The sequence below is a fragment of the Hyposmocoma kahamanoa genome, unplaced genomic scaffold, assembly GCF_003589595.1.
Source record: "Hyposmocoma kahamanoa isolate Upper Pololo Valley unplaced genomic scaffold, ASM358959v1 81, whole genome shotgun sequence".
In the NCBI taxonomy this organism is placed as follows: domain Eukaryota; kingdom Metazoa; phylum Arthropoda; class Insecta; order Lepidoptera; family Cosmopterigidae; genus Hyposmocoma; species Hyposmocoma kahamanoa.
The window spans coordinates 9,684,424-9,699,680 of NW_020654080.1; the positions used below are offsets into that span (position 1 = coordinate 9,684,424).

At 36.5% G+C, this 15,257-nt stretch overlaps 1 protein-coding gene across 1 annotated transcript in view; it reads left to right on the forward strand.

Moving 5' to 3' along the window:
* LOC113234041 (collagen alpha-1(XV) chain-like) overlaps window positions 1-15,257 on the forward strand; it is a 204,125-nt gene that overhangs the window by 170,331 nt on the left and 18,537 nt on the right. Inside the window, exon 2 of the mRNA XM_026469265.1 lies at window positions 14,082-14,164. Coding sequence (XP_026325050.1) covers window positions 14,082-14,164 — 83 coding nt within the window. The remainder of the gene's footprint in view (window positions 1-14,081; window positions 14,165-15,257) is intronic.

Below are 15,257 nucleotides of genomic sequence, written 5' to 3' on the forward strand. Positions count from 1 at the left end.
TGCGACAAAGCAGCAAATTGAGCATTACTGCGTTCCGGTTTAAAAGGGTAAAGATGCTGGTGTAATTACAAGCACGTGGAACTTGTCCCCTTACGTGTCAGGGTGACGGGCACAGAGCCAGTGCCTCTAAGATCTTTGCAATTAAAAGCTCTGAGTGACAATGCAACTGTTATGGATAGGCGTGGCGCTTAACACCAGGCACATGACCTGTTCGTCCCGTCGTCGAATAGTTTAATTGCGAATAATGTGGTTATTTTTATTTACACTTGAGTTACAACGGTAGTTTCGTGTGCAAAATGAAGAAGCGCTACTTGTACGTTGTACTTGTACATCCGTCGCGGGCCGCGTACGGATGCACACATTCGCATAATTTCGTAATGGACTTGCATGTATCGTCGCAAGCGCCATTAGTTATAGTAATTAATATATTACTTAATCCTCAAAGATATAATTCATTTATTGTAAATATGCACTTTTTTTAAATAAACGATACTTTTTGTTAAAGTTCTATATAATAATTATTATTATTGTTCCGTACGTATATTACTTGATCTGCAGATAAATTATAAACGAACTGCATTCAAGGTGTATCGTTATGTTTAAGCAAACTAATATTTGGTATTAAAAAACGTTATTTGATCCTCTTTTATATCATATAGTCAAATCTTGGTTGCGTCCTCCATTCAGTAGGTTAAGTTAGTATAAAAAAAAAGCGCCTCAAAATTAAATTTATTTAGCATTTTACTCAAGACACAATCCGCCATGCTGGTAAAAAAAACATCAATAGTGAGTACCTACTGCATTTAACGAATCAGAGTCGGCCGTTCAACGGCAAATATCTTCTTAGGGACGTTACACAGATTGTTCCATTTTGTTTGAAAAAAAGTAACAAGTCTGGCACGGTATGCAAGAAGACGTCGGTTCGAATCCGACCGGATCGAAGGAATTTTTTCTGAGTGTTTTTTCTGAGTGTTCGATCTTTGTATTAATTATTTTTTTATTTTTTTTTATTTATTTATTGTATGAAGGACAAAATACACAAATATGTTTCTAATCGCATTTTAAACCACTAAGGTTTGTCATAATTATTACAAACTAGTGGAGTAATTTCACAAAAAATAATTGAAAATCAATTCAATAAAATTTAATTAATAAAGTAACAACTTCTACGGTATTTCTCTAATTTTTGTGACCACTCGGTATCCGTTCGTATATCCGTTCTTTTTAAAACGTCGACCATTGATTTTGCACGCTTTAAACGCTGTTACAGAGACACCTCGATACAAGTTTGTATGTTCGGTAGCGCAGCGAACACTCTCAATATGACACCCCACTCCACGCCCCGCTGCCACGCCGTTCCGAATTTGAGGCCTTAAGGGTAAAAGGAGACGTGTCGTTACCCGAAAACTGACAACAATGCCCATTAGACTCGATCAAACAATTCAATTTTTATGTCGATTTCACCATTTGTTTTGTCGAATGCGAAACTTAATAAGAAAAATTTCAAAGCAGGAAACCCAGAACCCAAACCGTACAATAAATTAAAATTAATACGTACCAACATATTGAGCAATTCCTGTATTCTTAATCTTTTATTTGTCAAAGGTCAGAATGAATTAAGGTCAGACACAATGTTAACGGTCATTATACGTTCATAAATAACGCAATACAAAAGGTACAGCGTTGGTTCGAGAAAATGAACTTTCCCCTCTAGGGCACACAAGCCAGGTGTGTGATACTGATTTATTTAAGATGTAAATAGTTCTTAATTATAAACCTTATCTTAATTACAAACCTAAGAACTCGATATGTATCGAGTTTGAGGAAATGAAACTATTTTTCCGCATTTAAATCGCGTACATTTGTTTTTCAAAGAAACCAAAGTTTCGGGCCCTTTACAGGACACGGTTGAATGAATTCTTAATTATGTTAACATAATATAGGACTCGAAGAATCGTCTTCGGACAAGTTCTTTAATATTTTGAATATAAGTAATTTAGAAACAGATATGAAATTCGTTGAAAAATCAAATATTTGCAGGCATTTTGAAAGCAAGAATTAGAAAGAACGGCAAATTACTTCTTTGTATCGTTCTAAACAAAGAATCCCCCCTTCACTGACTTTTACGATTTTTATCTCTTGTGTAAAATCATATATCGAAAACGAATTTCAAATTCATTTTCAACAAGTTTATACATGTAATTTTGATAAGTCTCATATAATAATAAGCTTTAAGAATAATAAAATAACCTGATCATAAACCAAGGAATTCCCTATACTTTGAGTATCAGAGGAACAAAATACACGCCGGGGCTCTATCCAGAACAACCTAGACTAGAACCAATTTACAGAAGGTGATTTCCCAAATTGCTTCTACAGGGATCGAATCCGGAGTGGAAATCCCGGACCCACACAACAAATCGTTAGGCCACGAAGATCGTCAATATGTCTCATACCTCAACGTACAATGCCATGAAAGAAAACTGAATCAAAAAGTCTAAATTCTAACGAACAATAAACAATCAGTTTCACATTCTTTAATTTAATATTTAAAGTCATTGACTTACAAATTTTAAAGTACAATATTATTGAATTCAAAACAAATGAAAACCTAAAACACTTTCATTCGCAGGTAGTGGCTCTGCTATCACCATTCTTATCTCATATCCCACATAACAACACCCTAGGGAGCCGGTTCTCGGTCGCCGCGACATTTTCGTCTTTTGAAAATAATGGAGCATCCTCAATGTTTACAGAAATGTCCCTAAAATCTATTTGTACACAAAAATCTTATTATCTGTATCAATAGAGATACTAAGTTGAATGATTCTGAAATCTTTTAGTACACGTTCCATTTTTTCAATGGTATTCGAAGTACAACCAATAAGGAATACAGTACAATAAAGATTTTGTTCGTCCTGTATCATATCGAATGAGATTTTTTGGAATTGCTACACATTGTAAATCATACTATATTTACTAAATTTCTCTCTTCATTCCCTACACCATATCCTTGTTTATTCAAACTATTTCGAAAAATACAATAAAAACACAGTCATCATATATTCAATATTAACCCAGTGTTGATTTTATTGGATTATATCGGTCATGTGTAACAAGAGAGTATATTTTCTTTTTTTATAAGTAATTTTACTTAAATAATGTATTTAAATCGAATTTTTGCTCGACATGTTTTGAACCAGTCGTGATCCTTTTTTTTTATAAACAGCCAAGTTGCTCTGATGCCGAAAATAAATAGAGTACAAGTCTGAAGTGGCAGTGAGCATGCCACCTTTGACGTGGTACTGTCGGCAGCTCGTGCGGAAACGTTCTTGGGTGGGGAACTCATTCTTATTCTTATTATCTCAGGAAAGGGTCGATGTTAACGATACGAGATCATCAGGGTCTGCAATAAGCATGGGTGTCCCTCAAGGTTCAATTCTAGGTCCCTGTTTGTTTTTAGTTTATATTAATGACTTACCTAGCCTAATGGAGGGTTTAAAACACGAAATAGTATTGTTTGCTGATGATACTTCATTATTATTTAAAGTTAAAAGGCACCAATGTTCCTACGACGATGTGAACAATACTATATCTAAAGTAGTTGATTGGTTTGCTGTTAATAACCTGCTACTTAATAAGAAAAAGCAAATTGTGTGAAATTTACATTACCCAATATTAGAGAGATGGTTACAAACATTGTAGTTAGAAACAAAAAATTGAATCTGTTGATACAGTTGTATTTCTAAGTCTAACGTTAGATGCTAAATTGCAATGGGGTCCACACATAAGTAAGTTATCAAAACGGCTCAGCTCTGCAATGTACGCGATTAAAAAATCTGAAACTTTCAGACGTCGAAACCGCTAGATTGGTTTACTTCAGCTACTTTCACGTCTAATCACATACGGCATTTTGCTTTGGGGTAATGCCGCCGATATCAATAGAATCTTTGTTCTGCAGAAACGTGCAGTTAGAGCAATTTACAATCTGGGCCCCAAAGTATCTTCGAGAGATAAGTTTAAGGAAATGAATATTCTTACACTAGCGTCACAGTACATATATGAAAATGTAAATTATGTTAAGAGGAATAGTAATCTCTTTATAAAAAATAGTGACAGACGTAACATTAATACGAGGAATAAAAATTAACTAACTGTTCTTGATAGTCGTCTTCGCAAAGTGACAAATTCATTTAAGGGGCAATGTATACGCTTCTATAACAAGATTCAGGTTAATATACAAAATTTGCCATTCACGAGACTTAAAACTATAGTGAAACAAAAACTTTATACTAAAGGTTATTATACAACTTCTGCATACTTGGATGACAAAAATCCGTGATAGTAACCCGTTTAGCTCATGGAGGTAGTCTCGATCTCTGATGTTTGAAAGCAAAACAAAAAATGAATTGTAAATGTTGAATGCGTACAAATGTTATGTACAAAGAGCAACCCCTAGAGTTTCTTGCTTATTCTTCTCCGGGGAATCTGCCTTACGAATGAGCGGTAGAGTTTAACAAATGTGACGATTTCAAGTGTGATAATGCTTACCTATGAAATAAAGATTATTTTGATTTTGATTTTATTCATTGGGAGTCACCACACTTATCGGCGCTGAATTGACTTAAGCCGAATAAAAAAATCCACGTGTGCAATGAGAACAATAAAAATGTTGTGCGTTTCGCTTATGACGACTTGTGCAAGTGTTTTTTTTTTATAATATCAAGTGACGAGACGAGCAAATCGTGCGCCTGATGGTAATCTACACGCTTGTGCATAACAGTTGCAGTGGCACTCAGAGCTTTAAATCGCAAAGATATGAGAGGCACTGCCCTGCGCCCGTCACCCTGAGACATAAGTTGGCAAGCCCTATGTGCCTGTAATTTCACCAGCACCCTTACTCTTTGAAACCGGAAGACAGTAATGCTGACGTTACTGATTGGCGGCAGAAATATGTAAGATGGCAGTACTTCCCTGGACGAACAAGGAGCTCTAGAGAACTCATTTGTCATCATTGATTCAAATCGTGTCGATGGCATAAACAGTAATGCTTGCCACTTTGAAGAGAGGGTTTGCCAATGCGCGTGAGATAATCATGGATTGTTGCCTAGAATGCCCCAGACATACAGGAAATTAATGGTACGTCGGGCAGAGAGACTCCTTTCGTGTACCCCAACTCTGTCATCACTCTCTCTCAGTCTGTCGTCGACGACATCTTTTTCGCTCTTATTGGACGTAGAGATTTTTCCGACCGGCTTTAAGATGATACTGGGTCAATAAGTGTGGTGATACCCTTATCCGTAAGCGTGGTATGTGTACCCAAACGAAGCATTAACGACACAAAATGGACGACCGGGAGGAAGGAACTTTGTGGCAGCGTTTTAAGCGATAGGCCAAAGTCCAGCAGTCGACTACCATAAACTGATAATGTTCAGCAGTAAACAAGGAAGAGGTGTTGCATCAAATTAACACATTAGGTTAATTGCTATGATGTCATCCCTGGGTATGTTCAAACAATAACTCTAACTCCAATTAGGAATAGCAGACCCTATTGATAAGCGCGTCCCCTTAACAATGACTTAAGCGTTTATAGACAGAACATCACAAATTGTAAAAAATATTAATAAAATAACAAATTTTTAAACCCAGTTTTAAACTTTTTGCATATAGTTAGTAATAGTGAAGACGATCAGAGAACGTATAAAATATTTGTATATCGTTAACGTCAAAATAGTTTGTAGTGTTCTCTGGTTGGAATAGTTTCGCAAGTTAGTTATCTTTTCGATAAACAGTGATGACCCAGTTAAGAAACTGCTTGGCTCCTCCTATGTAGAAGGTCCTAGATTGAATTCTGATGAACCTTTTCAAGTAATTATGTGCAATTAGATAACTAATTGTAACTTGCTTTGACATAGATGGAACACCGTAACTACCTACAAGTCGGAGAAAGTTCGTAAAGTGAAGCGTGTGACGTCACCAATCCAACATCATAGTAGATGATATTGTGGATTGGCGATGACAGATATCTTTGTTTTTGCTTGCTCACGATGTCGTCTAATGGAAAGCGATCTCTTAACTACAGCCAACCTATTATTAGTGTAAGTGAGTCAGTTGCGGCCTTAGACCTCTCGGTGTCAATAAATTAATTAACATCTCCCTTTGTTATTTTCTAACTGATACCGACAAGGCCTACTTACAAGAGAAAGTTAGAATTGTTGGGATAGTTCCCTGTAACTAGTACGAGAGTTCTGCGCTTTATTTAGTGAAATGGGGTAAGTATACATTTGTCTGCATGGAAATGTTACAAAAACCAAAAATATTTATGTTGTAATTTTTAAATTTATTGAATGTTATGATGCTTCGCTACCATGACATTCAATTATTTTTTTGTGAAATAACTCCACTAGTTTGTTATAATTATTAATACAAAGATCAAATACTAAGAAAAATTCCTTCGATTCGGCTGGATATCAACCAGCGTCATCAAGCAAGCCGTGCTAAGACGTGTCTAACACGAATTACTTGAAGACGCTGGTTAGTGTTCGATCTTTGTATTAATAAATTATAACAAATATATATTCTTTTGACAAACAAAGTAATTGAGATCAGTGAGAGAATTGTTTGTCAATTAAGGTCAATGGTCAATCCCTGAAGGTATCTGTACCTATGGCTTTTAATTAGCAGTAGAGCTCCTTGTGAATAAGTTCGTCCAAGGGTTTACTGCCACCTTACCAATTTCTGCCGTCAAGCAGTAATGCTCACATTACTGCGTTCCGGTTTTATAGGGTAATGGTGCTGGTGTTTTTTTTATGATACTGAGTAATGGGACGAACAAGTCAAAGCCAAAAAGTCAAAGCTCTAAGTGGCGCTGCAACTGTTATTAACAGGCGTGTCGTTTACTACTTAGCGACAGAAATAGGTAAGGTGGCAGTACTTCCCTGAACGAATTCTTTCAAAAGGAACTCAATTACAATTACAATTAGCCTGATGTATCCTACTGCTGCGCAAAGGCCACCTCCTGATCCCTCCACGCATCCCGATCTTGAGCTAACTGGCTTAGGAACTCTACTGCTACTAAAAAAAAAGCTAATGTCATCGTAGTGAAACATAATAATACTTATTACAATCAATATTTCATATTACATTATTACCTACCAAAAATGTACCAGTATTGCCGAAAATATTAAATATAAAAAAAATTGGCACAGGAGGAAATAAACCTGATTTGAATACTTCATTCACATTGCCTACCAAATACTAATTATTATCGAAAAAAAAACCCTCCCCTACCAATTCATCTACTTACAAGATAGAATTACAAATAATGGCCTATCCAATTTACGCGTACGAACCGTTGTCAACCGCCCTCAACTTGCTTGATGGATTGGACTTAAGGACTTTTGTTACGCCTACTATAATTAATTTGGCTGGCATCTAGCTGATATCAACGTGATGGATCGCATAATGGACCCGTATCTCGACCACAGACTTATGAATAGACCACGACAATAAATTTGTATCGGTCATTGGAATATTTCTTAGAGGTTTTGGCACTAACTTGATACTCAATTAATGTTCTAGCCGTAATTACTAAACTTTTGACTAATTGATAAAGCCCTAACTACTGCCATAACTACAGGCTGTATTGTGTTCAGGAATCTCCTGTTATAATAATATGGAACGCCGGGATCACAAAAATTTCCACGCCAATTAAAGTAGCGCTTATGTATAGGTAATGAAATTATTTTTTCGTATCGTATCTTTCGAATCTCAACTCCGTACAGGGCTCGAAACGTTCTAACAAATCATCATCACATCACTATGTAACTAGGTAAACAAGAACCACTGTTTCAAATCACACAGCTAATGTAAACCAAAATATACTTAATTAGTTATTTTATATTGATGATGTACGTCAACGCATTGAAGGTGCAATTGAATAAACATTTACAAAAATGGTTTCAATAAATAATTGCTTTGTTCGAAAATAAATTCGAAATTTGTCACATGACTTCTTTAAATTTAGTTTCACATTTCGGATCCCTGCGTGATAGTTGACACTTATTAGTGAGAAATCTGTAACCAACTTCGACATTAAATGATCTGATATTACTTTTATTGCACGTGCTATTGTATTTCCACAGGGAACATCTATAATTCAGACATTTTCATAACCTGGCTTTCGCAAATCTTTCAATTTCAGTGGGTTTTCTGTAATAGTCTGTAGTAACAGTAGGGCGCCTTGTACCGTACGTATTTCTGCCGCCAAGCAGTAATGTGAGCATTACTGCGTTCCGATTTTAAAGCGTTTTTTTTTAGTAATATTAAATGACGAGTCGAATAAGTCGTGCGCCTGATGGTAAGCTACACGCCTGTCCATAACAGTTGCAGTGTCACTCAGAGCTTTAAATCGCAAATATCTGAGGGGCACTGCCACTGCGCCCGTCACCCTGAGACATAAGTTGACAAGTCCCATGTGCCTGTAATTTCACCAGCGCTCTTACCCTGTAATTTTACTAGCAGTAGAGCTCCTTGTGAAAGAGTTCATCCAGGGAAGTATGCCACCTTACCTATTTCTGCCACCAAGTAGTATAATGTCTAAAGAATGTAAATGTTATGCTAATTCGTTACACGATATTCGATATTCGTATTTTATTCGATCATATATAATCCCGTAAATAGGGTAAAATAAAAGTCGAAGACGAGTTATTTGGATATCTAACTTTGCACATTATTTTTATATAGAAACATTTTTCTTTAAGTACCACAGAGAACCTGCAAAATTTTGGTTTTCAACTAAAGCCTTATAGTTATTAAATCCATATTTACCTCGAAACTTGAAAATTACCCAATTATTTAAAGATACGCTGCCCCGCTGCCCCGTCAGTCGCCATCGGGCACTTGTCATCGTCGGATCTGTGTCAAATTTTCTCCGCACGTTCTTATTTTATTTGTATTTATTTTAAACGCGTAGATTGCAGGATACGAGTGACGGCCTTCACACCTCACCTCCTAAAATCTAGGCTCAAGTTCTAATACCTCGCCTTAACACCAAAATTTGTCGGTCTAATTAAAAACTTATTTTTTACTATTTTGTGTATTTTAGAAAACAACAGGCTTTTTTACCTTCTTGAGTTGGTGAGAGGGGCGAAACTGGCACATTATATTTAAGCTCGTCAATAGGGGGCGCCTTCGTGAATGACGTCATGAAAACCGCACCATTACATTACCTTTAATCTTTTAGATACAAAAAGAAGCAAACTCTTGCGCTTTCATTTATGAAATTAATATTTTAATTTACCATGTATTTTCTTATTTCTTCTTCCTGTTTTTAAGTATTCGATATTCGGCCCAATAGCAAAAAGCAGGCGTAAGGTGTCGAATACCGAATAATAACCGAGTATTCCTTGCCACTCTATGCAAAAATAAGACGCACAATTTCCTAGTAATATATTAATCGTAATTTGTTGAAATTCTATTTATAAACTCTTGAATAAGTAGGATGCCTAATGAGGTTTCTTTATAGAATTGTGCAATTCTCATTTAAAATTTGCTAGAACCATGTTCGTACACAACCCAATATAACTAATCGATAATGACATCTTCAAAGACGTCTAGCAAATTGTTGCAATTACTGTACAAACATTATAAATTACGCATTATGTTGTGTCGTCATCGTACTTATGCTACCAACTTATATTTGCGATCGAATAAGCGATATCGTCTTCGGCTTACTGTCCACATAGACTGCACGTCATACGCACGCTATCGTCATTTTACACTAGTGTGCTGCATGCTTGCATCTTGCGTAGAAACCAACGAAACTGTGTCTACTGGACAACAACGCCGCATTTGCGTTCGTCATGAAGCTCGTGCTGCAGCATGTCACTACTCGAGCGTATTGCGAGACGCAAACACGTGTTTATTTCGCAAAATGGCGGCAACAGCGGGTAACTTTGTTCATATTATTGAACAATATGTGGACAGAACTAAGGTGCAAAATACACTTTTCGTCATTTGCAGCTTGCATGCATTCGTCAAATGACGCTGCCGTGGACAGTAAGCCTTCCACTTTAAGCGAATGACAAGTTAAGTTTTCAGATGAAGAAAATCTCGTCTGAAAAATTTTGTTGGTGATATTCTAGACAGTTCACAACGATAAAGTTAGAGTGACGAGACAAACTAGTCGTGCCACCATCAGGCGCAAGCGCATGGCCATAACAGTTGCAATGCCACTCAGAGCTTTAAATCTCAAAGATCTGACGGGCACTGCCACTGCGTCCGTCACCGAGACATAAGTCAAAAAGTCCCGAGTTCCTGTAAATTCACCAACACCCTTAGAGCGTTTGCGCGCTACGTCCGATTCGTATCAGGGGTCTGACATCCGTCCGAAAGAAATACTGCCAAATAAGCAATACTTGACCAAATGAAAAGACGCGTGATGCGAATGAAGCTTCATACTTGATACTTGTCTTTTAATTTTGTCGAATATTACTTATTTGACAGTAATTGTTTCGGACGGATATCGGACGGAGATAGAGAGTAGACCCCGTTCCGAATCCGAGAAATGACGGTCCTAAATGTCACAGGGATCGTTTTATCTCTAGGTGAATCTCATCAAGCAATATTTACGATATAGTGCACTAGCGACATCTGAAGTGGGTCCGGGTTTTCTAGATTTGTATTGTCTCAGACTCGGAACGAATAAGTGTTTATAATCGGATGCAGTGCCCAAATGCGCTTACCCTAGAAAACCGGAACGCAGTAATACTCACATAATTGCTTGGCGACAGAAATGGGTAAGGTGGCAATACTTCCCTGGACGAACTCTTTTATAAGGAGCTCTACTGCTACTAAACTTGCATATGAAATTTATGGCGGGCATTTGTTTCTGCTTTACCTATGCATGCAATGCTTTTAATTTGTTACATAAGACACATAAAGGTCATAAAACGTAAAGATAAAACCTGTTCATATGTTAGTTGGTATATAATTTGAACAAAGAGTCCGGTTACTAATATATAATAACATATAATATAATAAAAGTACCATTGTACTTTTATATATAAATAATTTTTTGATACCCGATTTTTTAATTATAACTTAATAAAGCTGCTGTCTTTTTAAAATTTTAAAACTTTAAAGTCGTTGTTGCCCAAGATTACAGATACTGGTTCGTGTCCTGTCAGATCGATCTGACTTTGTATTAATAAATATTAAAATAATTTTACCAAAATAAAATATACGTCATGGTAGGAAAACATCGTAATATTCATTACAATCAATATTACTATTTATAAACCGACTTCACTTGTCAACCGCTGATTGTTGTAATGGTACCTGGTCGAGAGAAGAAAACCTTTCATAGATTCACAGGCTACTGAAAAAAGTCGTTAAAACAAAAAAACTAAGATCTGTAACATAGAGAAATTAGTAGCTGTTGTCCTAGTTTGGCATATAGACACGGGTTCGTGCCCTATCGGATCGAAGGATATTTTTCTCTGTGTTCGATCTTTGTATTAATCAGAACTTTTTTTACGCACACACTATAACCCTACGTTAATGACACCCAGTAGTAGCAGTAGAGCCCCTTGTGAAAGAGTTCGTCCAAGGAAGTACTGCCACTTTACCTATTTCTGCCGCCAAGCAATAATGTCAGTAATACTGTGGTCCGATTTTGAAGGGTAAGGTTGCTGGTGAAATTACTGGCACATGGGGCTTATCAACTTATGTCTCAGGGTGACGGGCGCAGTGACAGTGGCCCTCAGATCTTTACGATTTAAAGCTCGAGTGGCACTGCAACTGTTATGGACAGGCGTGTAGCTTACTATCAGGCGCACGACTTATTCGTCCGTCACTTGATATTATAAAAAAAACCCAGTAATTGAAAATAAAACATTTGAAGTTTGTTCAAATATTCAAACACATTTCGAACGTGTTTATTGAGTTGGAATTGCTGTATTTGTTGTAAACTTCCTTCTAAATTTTAAAATCCGTATGTTTATGTATTTCTTCGAGCTTTACTAATAAAATTGTTTATAACTCCCACCTCCACGAACGACTTGAACAAGCTTTGTTGTCTCCCACTTTATTGCTTCGTGTTATCTTCTCAGGTCCCACATTTCAAATGGCCTTTGACTCGACGCCAACGCATGTTTTGTTTAAGATATTTGCAACACGAATTCCATGTACCGACAATTTGTTTATGTACTTAAGTCTCGTAATTCATTCAAATAGATTCGCTAAACTTTAATGTTGTATATGAAAGTTTATTGGGTTTGACTACTTCGTTTTGCCCGATTGTTAAATTTTACTTGATTTTGAAAGCAAAAGAAGAGTGTTAAACATCAGTGGTTTCATTACAATGAGTATTAGGTTATCGCGATTGTTACACGTAGAAACTATTTTTAACCGACTTGTGACGGACAAAGTGGCAAGACCTAGAGTCTTTGCGATTAAAAGCTCTAAGTGGCACTGCAACTGTTATGGATAGTCGTGTCGCATATCATCAGGTGCACGACTTGTTCATCCTGTCGCTTGGTGGGCATTATAAAAAAAAGATGATATAGGGTAGTTGGTTTTTCTACATTAACCCGGCCGGGGATCAAAGCCGGGACCTCAGAGATGGCGACACAATGAAAACCGGTGTGCAACGCGCAAGCCACTCAACCACGGAGAGTGTCAAATTTAAACTACTAATAGATTTAATTGTTGACGACCTCGGTGGCCCAATGGTTTTTGCACTGTAGATGGTCAAATCGGGATTTGTCCCGATTTGACCCATTTGGGAAATGGATTTTTCTAAATGTTACTAGTCTGAGTGTTCTGAACAGTAGCCCGGAGTGAATTCCGTTACTCTGATAGTCATAGTACTGGAAATTCTCTAGTTAGAGACCAGGTACTCGATTGACGTATTTGTCGAGTAGATTATTCGAAATAACTACGTCCTTGGTTGGTCTTATAATTTTCTTATACTCATTTTATTGACTATTCCTTGAAAATAAATCGCAGTGTATGGGGCTTAGCTTGACAGAATTCGCAGGGGAGTATCCTCACTCAAAACATTGGCGAACATTACATATACGAAGAGTCCAGGGAAAGAATGATCAAAATCACTTGAGGACAATGTTAGGAAAAAATAATGATTTTGGTCATACTTTCCCTGGTCTCTTCATATGTACTTATATAATACGGCATCGTATCGTTTATAACAATAAATCTTAAATCTTTTTTAATTTTTTTTATAGATTTCAAAGATTGTTTTCAAGTAATTTTATTTAATTTATCATCACTTTCACGGAGCTCAATTAAAATTCTAATTTTGAAGGGAGATATACCACTGTTAGTGCCTATTTTATATATATTTTTATGTATATGTTGTTAGGCGACACGTCTGTCCATGCAGGTGCAGTGCTACTCAGAAATTTAAATCCTAAAGATTTGAGGTACACTGGCACTGCGCCTGAGGCATAAATTAACAAGTCACACGTGTTTGTACCAGCGCCCATATCTTTCAACACGGACACGCAGTAATGCTCACATCACACTGCTCTTCGGCAGTGCTTCCCTGGATGAACTCTTTCACAAGGAGTTCTACTGCTACTAAATACGTATAACGATATGTATGTCAGCGTATCAAATCACTATTTTAAATTGGGCTCGACTTCATCTGCAGTAAAAATTCACGTCTCGATTCACAAGTCAATACAATTCTTTTGGCTTTAATAAATTCGCCAATATTCGTATTAATTAAGGCTCTCTTCACGCGAACTGGGATCCAATACGATCTGAATTGCAAATCGACACTTTTCTTTTCCTCGCAATGTACGTCTAAATGGATGTAATTGGAAATTCAGCGCGCTCTTCAATCGACTGTCCGAGTTTGTTCCGATCCCTTTGCCAGCTTCGAAATTGTGTTTATTTATTGATCAGTTTTTCAGAGTCAGGGACTTTTTAGCGTTAAAAGTTGGATAAAATCCTACAACCGGAGTGTTCGAACGTGACATAGAATACAAAATAAAATCCAATTAACAATTTATACTAATGCAAACTATTATGTAATATTCTCGTTTCTGTTACAGGTACTGCTGGCTAATGATCCTGTTTAATACGATACTGTGTTCTGCTAACGACGGATTGTTCAGTCCTTCTAAATTTCCCAACGGTAAGCAGTATATTTTGCTATAATTAATTACCTTTATCATTTTGCATAGATTTAGAATCCTACTAGAAGTAGCCATCTCATACAGCCAAAGTTAACAACATTTATTGAAATTTAAAATATAAGATCTGGCAGTATGACTTAAACGTCTTAGCCTGTACTGAAGAACAAAAAAATACTACGACAACTTCATCTTAAAATTTAGGAAAGTTTTAATTTTTCATCCGATTTACAAACATGCAGTTTTGATTGTATTGTAGTACTAGAATACGAACTTTTTAATAGACTACTAATATTTAAAAACAGTAAGTAAATTTATGTATTCATTAAGATTTACATTCTAATTGAGCAAAAATAAGTCATCAACAATTTTGTTTATACCATTACAAAGTAGGTCACGAAATGTTTAGGGAAAAGAAATATTGAACATATTGTTCTCTAAAATGCCATATTCTATTTTCTACAGCCAAAAATCTGCTTAATTTGCAAACAGTTTCTTTGGTCATACAAATTGTACAAATAGAATAAAATTTTAGTTTCCTACAGTTGTAAAATTTTTCCTTATCAATCGTAGTAAACTAAAATAGAAATAGTTATTTGTTATGCAAGGCTGCAAAGTTGTTGCTTAACTCGAGTGCTTGTATTGAAACCTGAGCAAGAGAAGGATACTAAGGGTCGTATTCCAGAACTCCACTCAATACTCAAGTCAGGACTTGAGTATTGCAGTGAGCACTGAAAATCATACTCAAGTCCTTGCCATTAGGGTCGTATTTCCAGTGCTTGAAATCATAGTCAAGTCTCCTTAAGTCCTGACTTGAGCAATGAGTAGAGTTCTGGAATACGACTCTTACAATCCAAAAATAGAATCCTGAGCGCAGCGAGGGTTTCAAGGCACACAACACGTCACACAACTTTGCTGCCGAGGGAAACACACAACCTTTCACCTATCTAAAACGAGGAAAATGGTACGTGTCATTGTATTTTTTTTTCATCGGAAGATAAAGTTAGGTGCGCCACGCCAACGTGCAAAAAACGCTTTTGAGTGCAGATTTCTAATGAGAAGAAAACCTTTCCTAGCTAGTGAGGTGAAAAATTT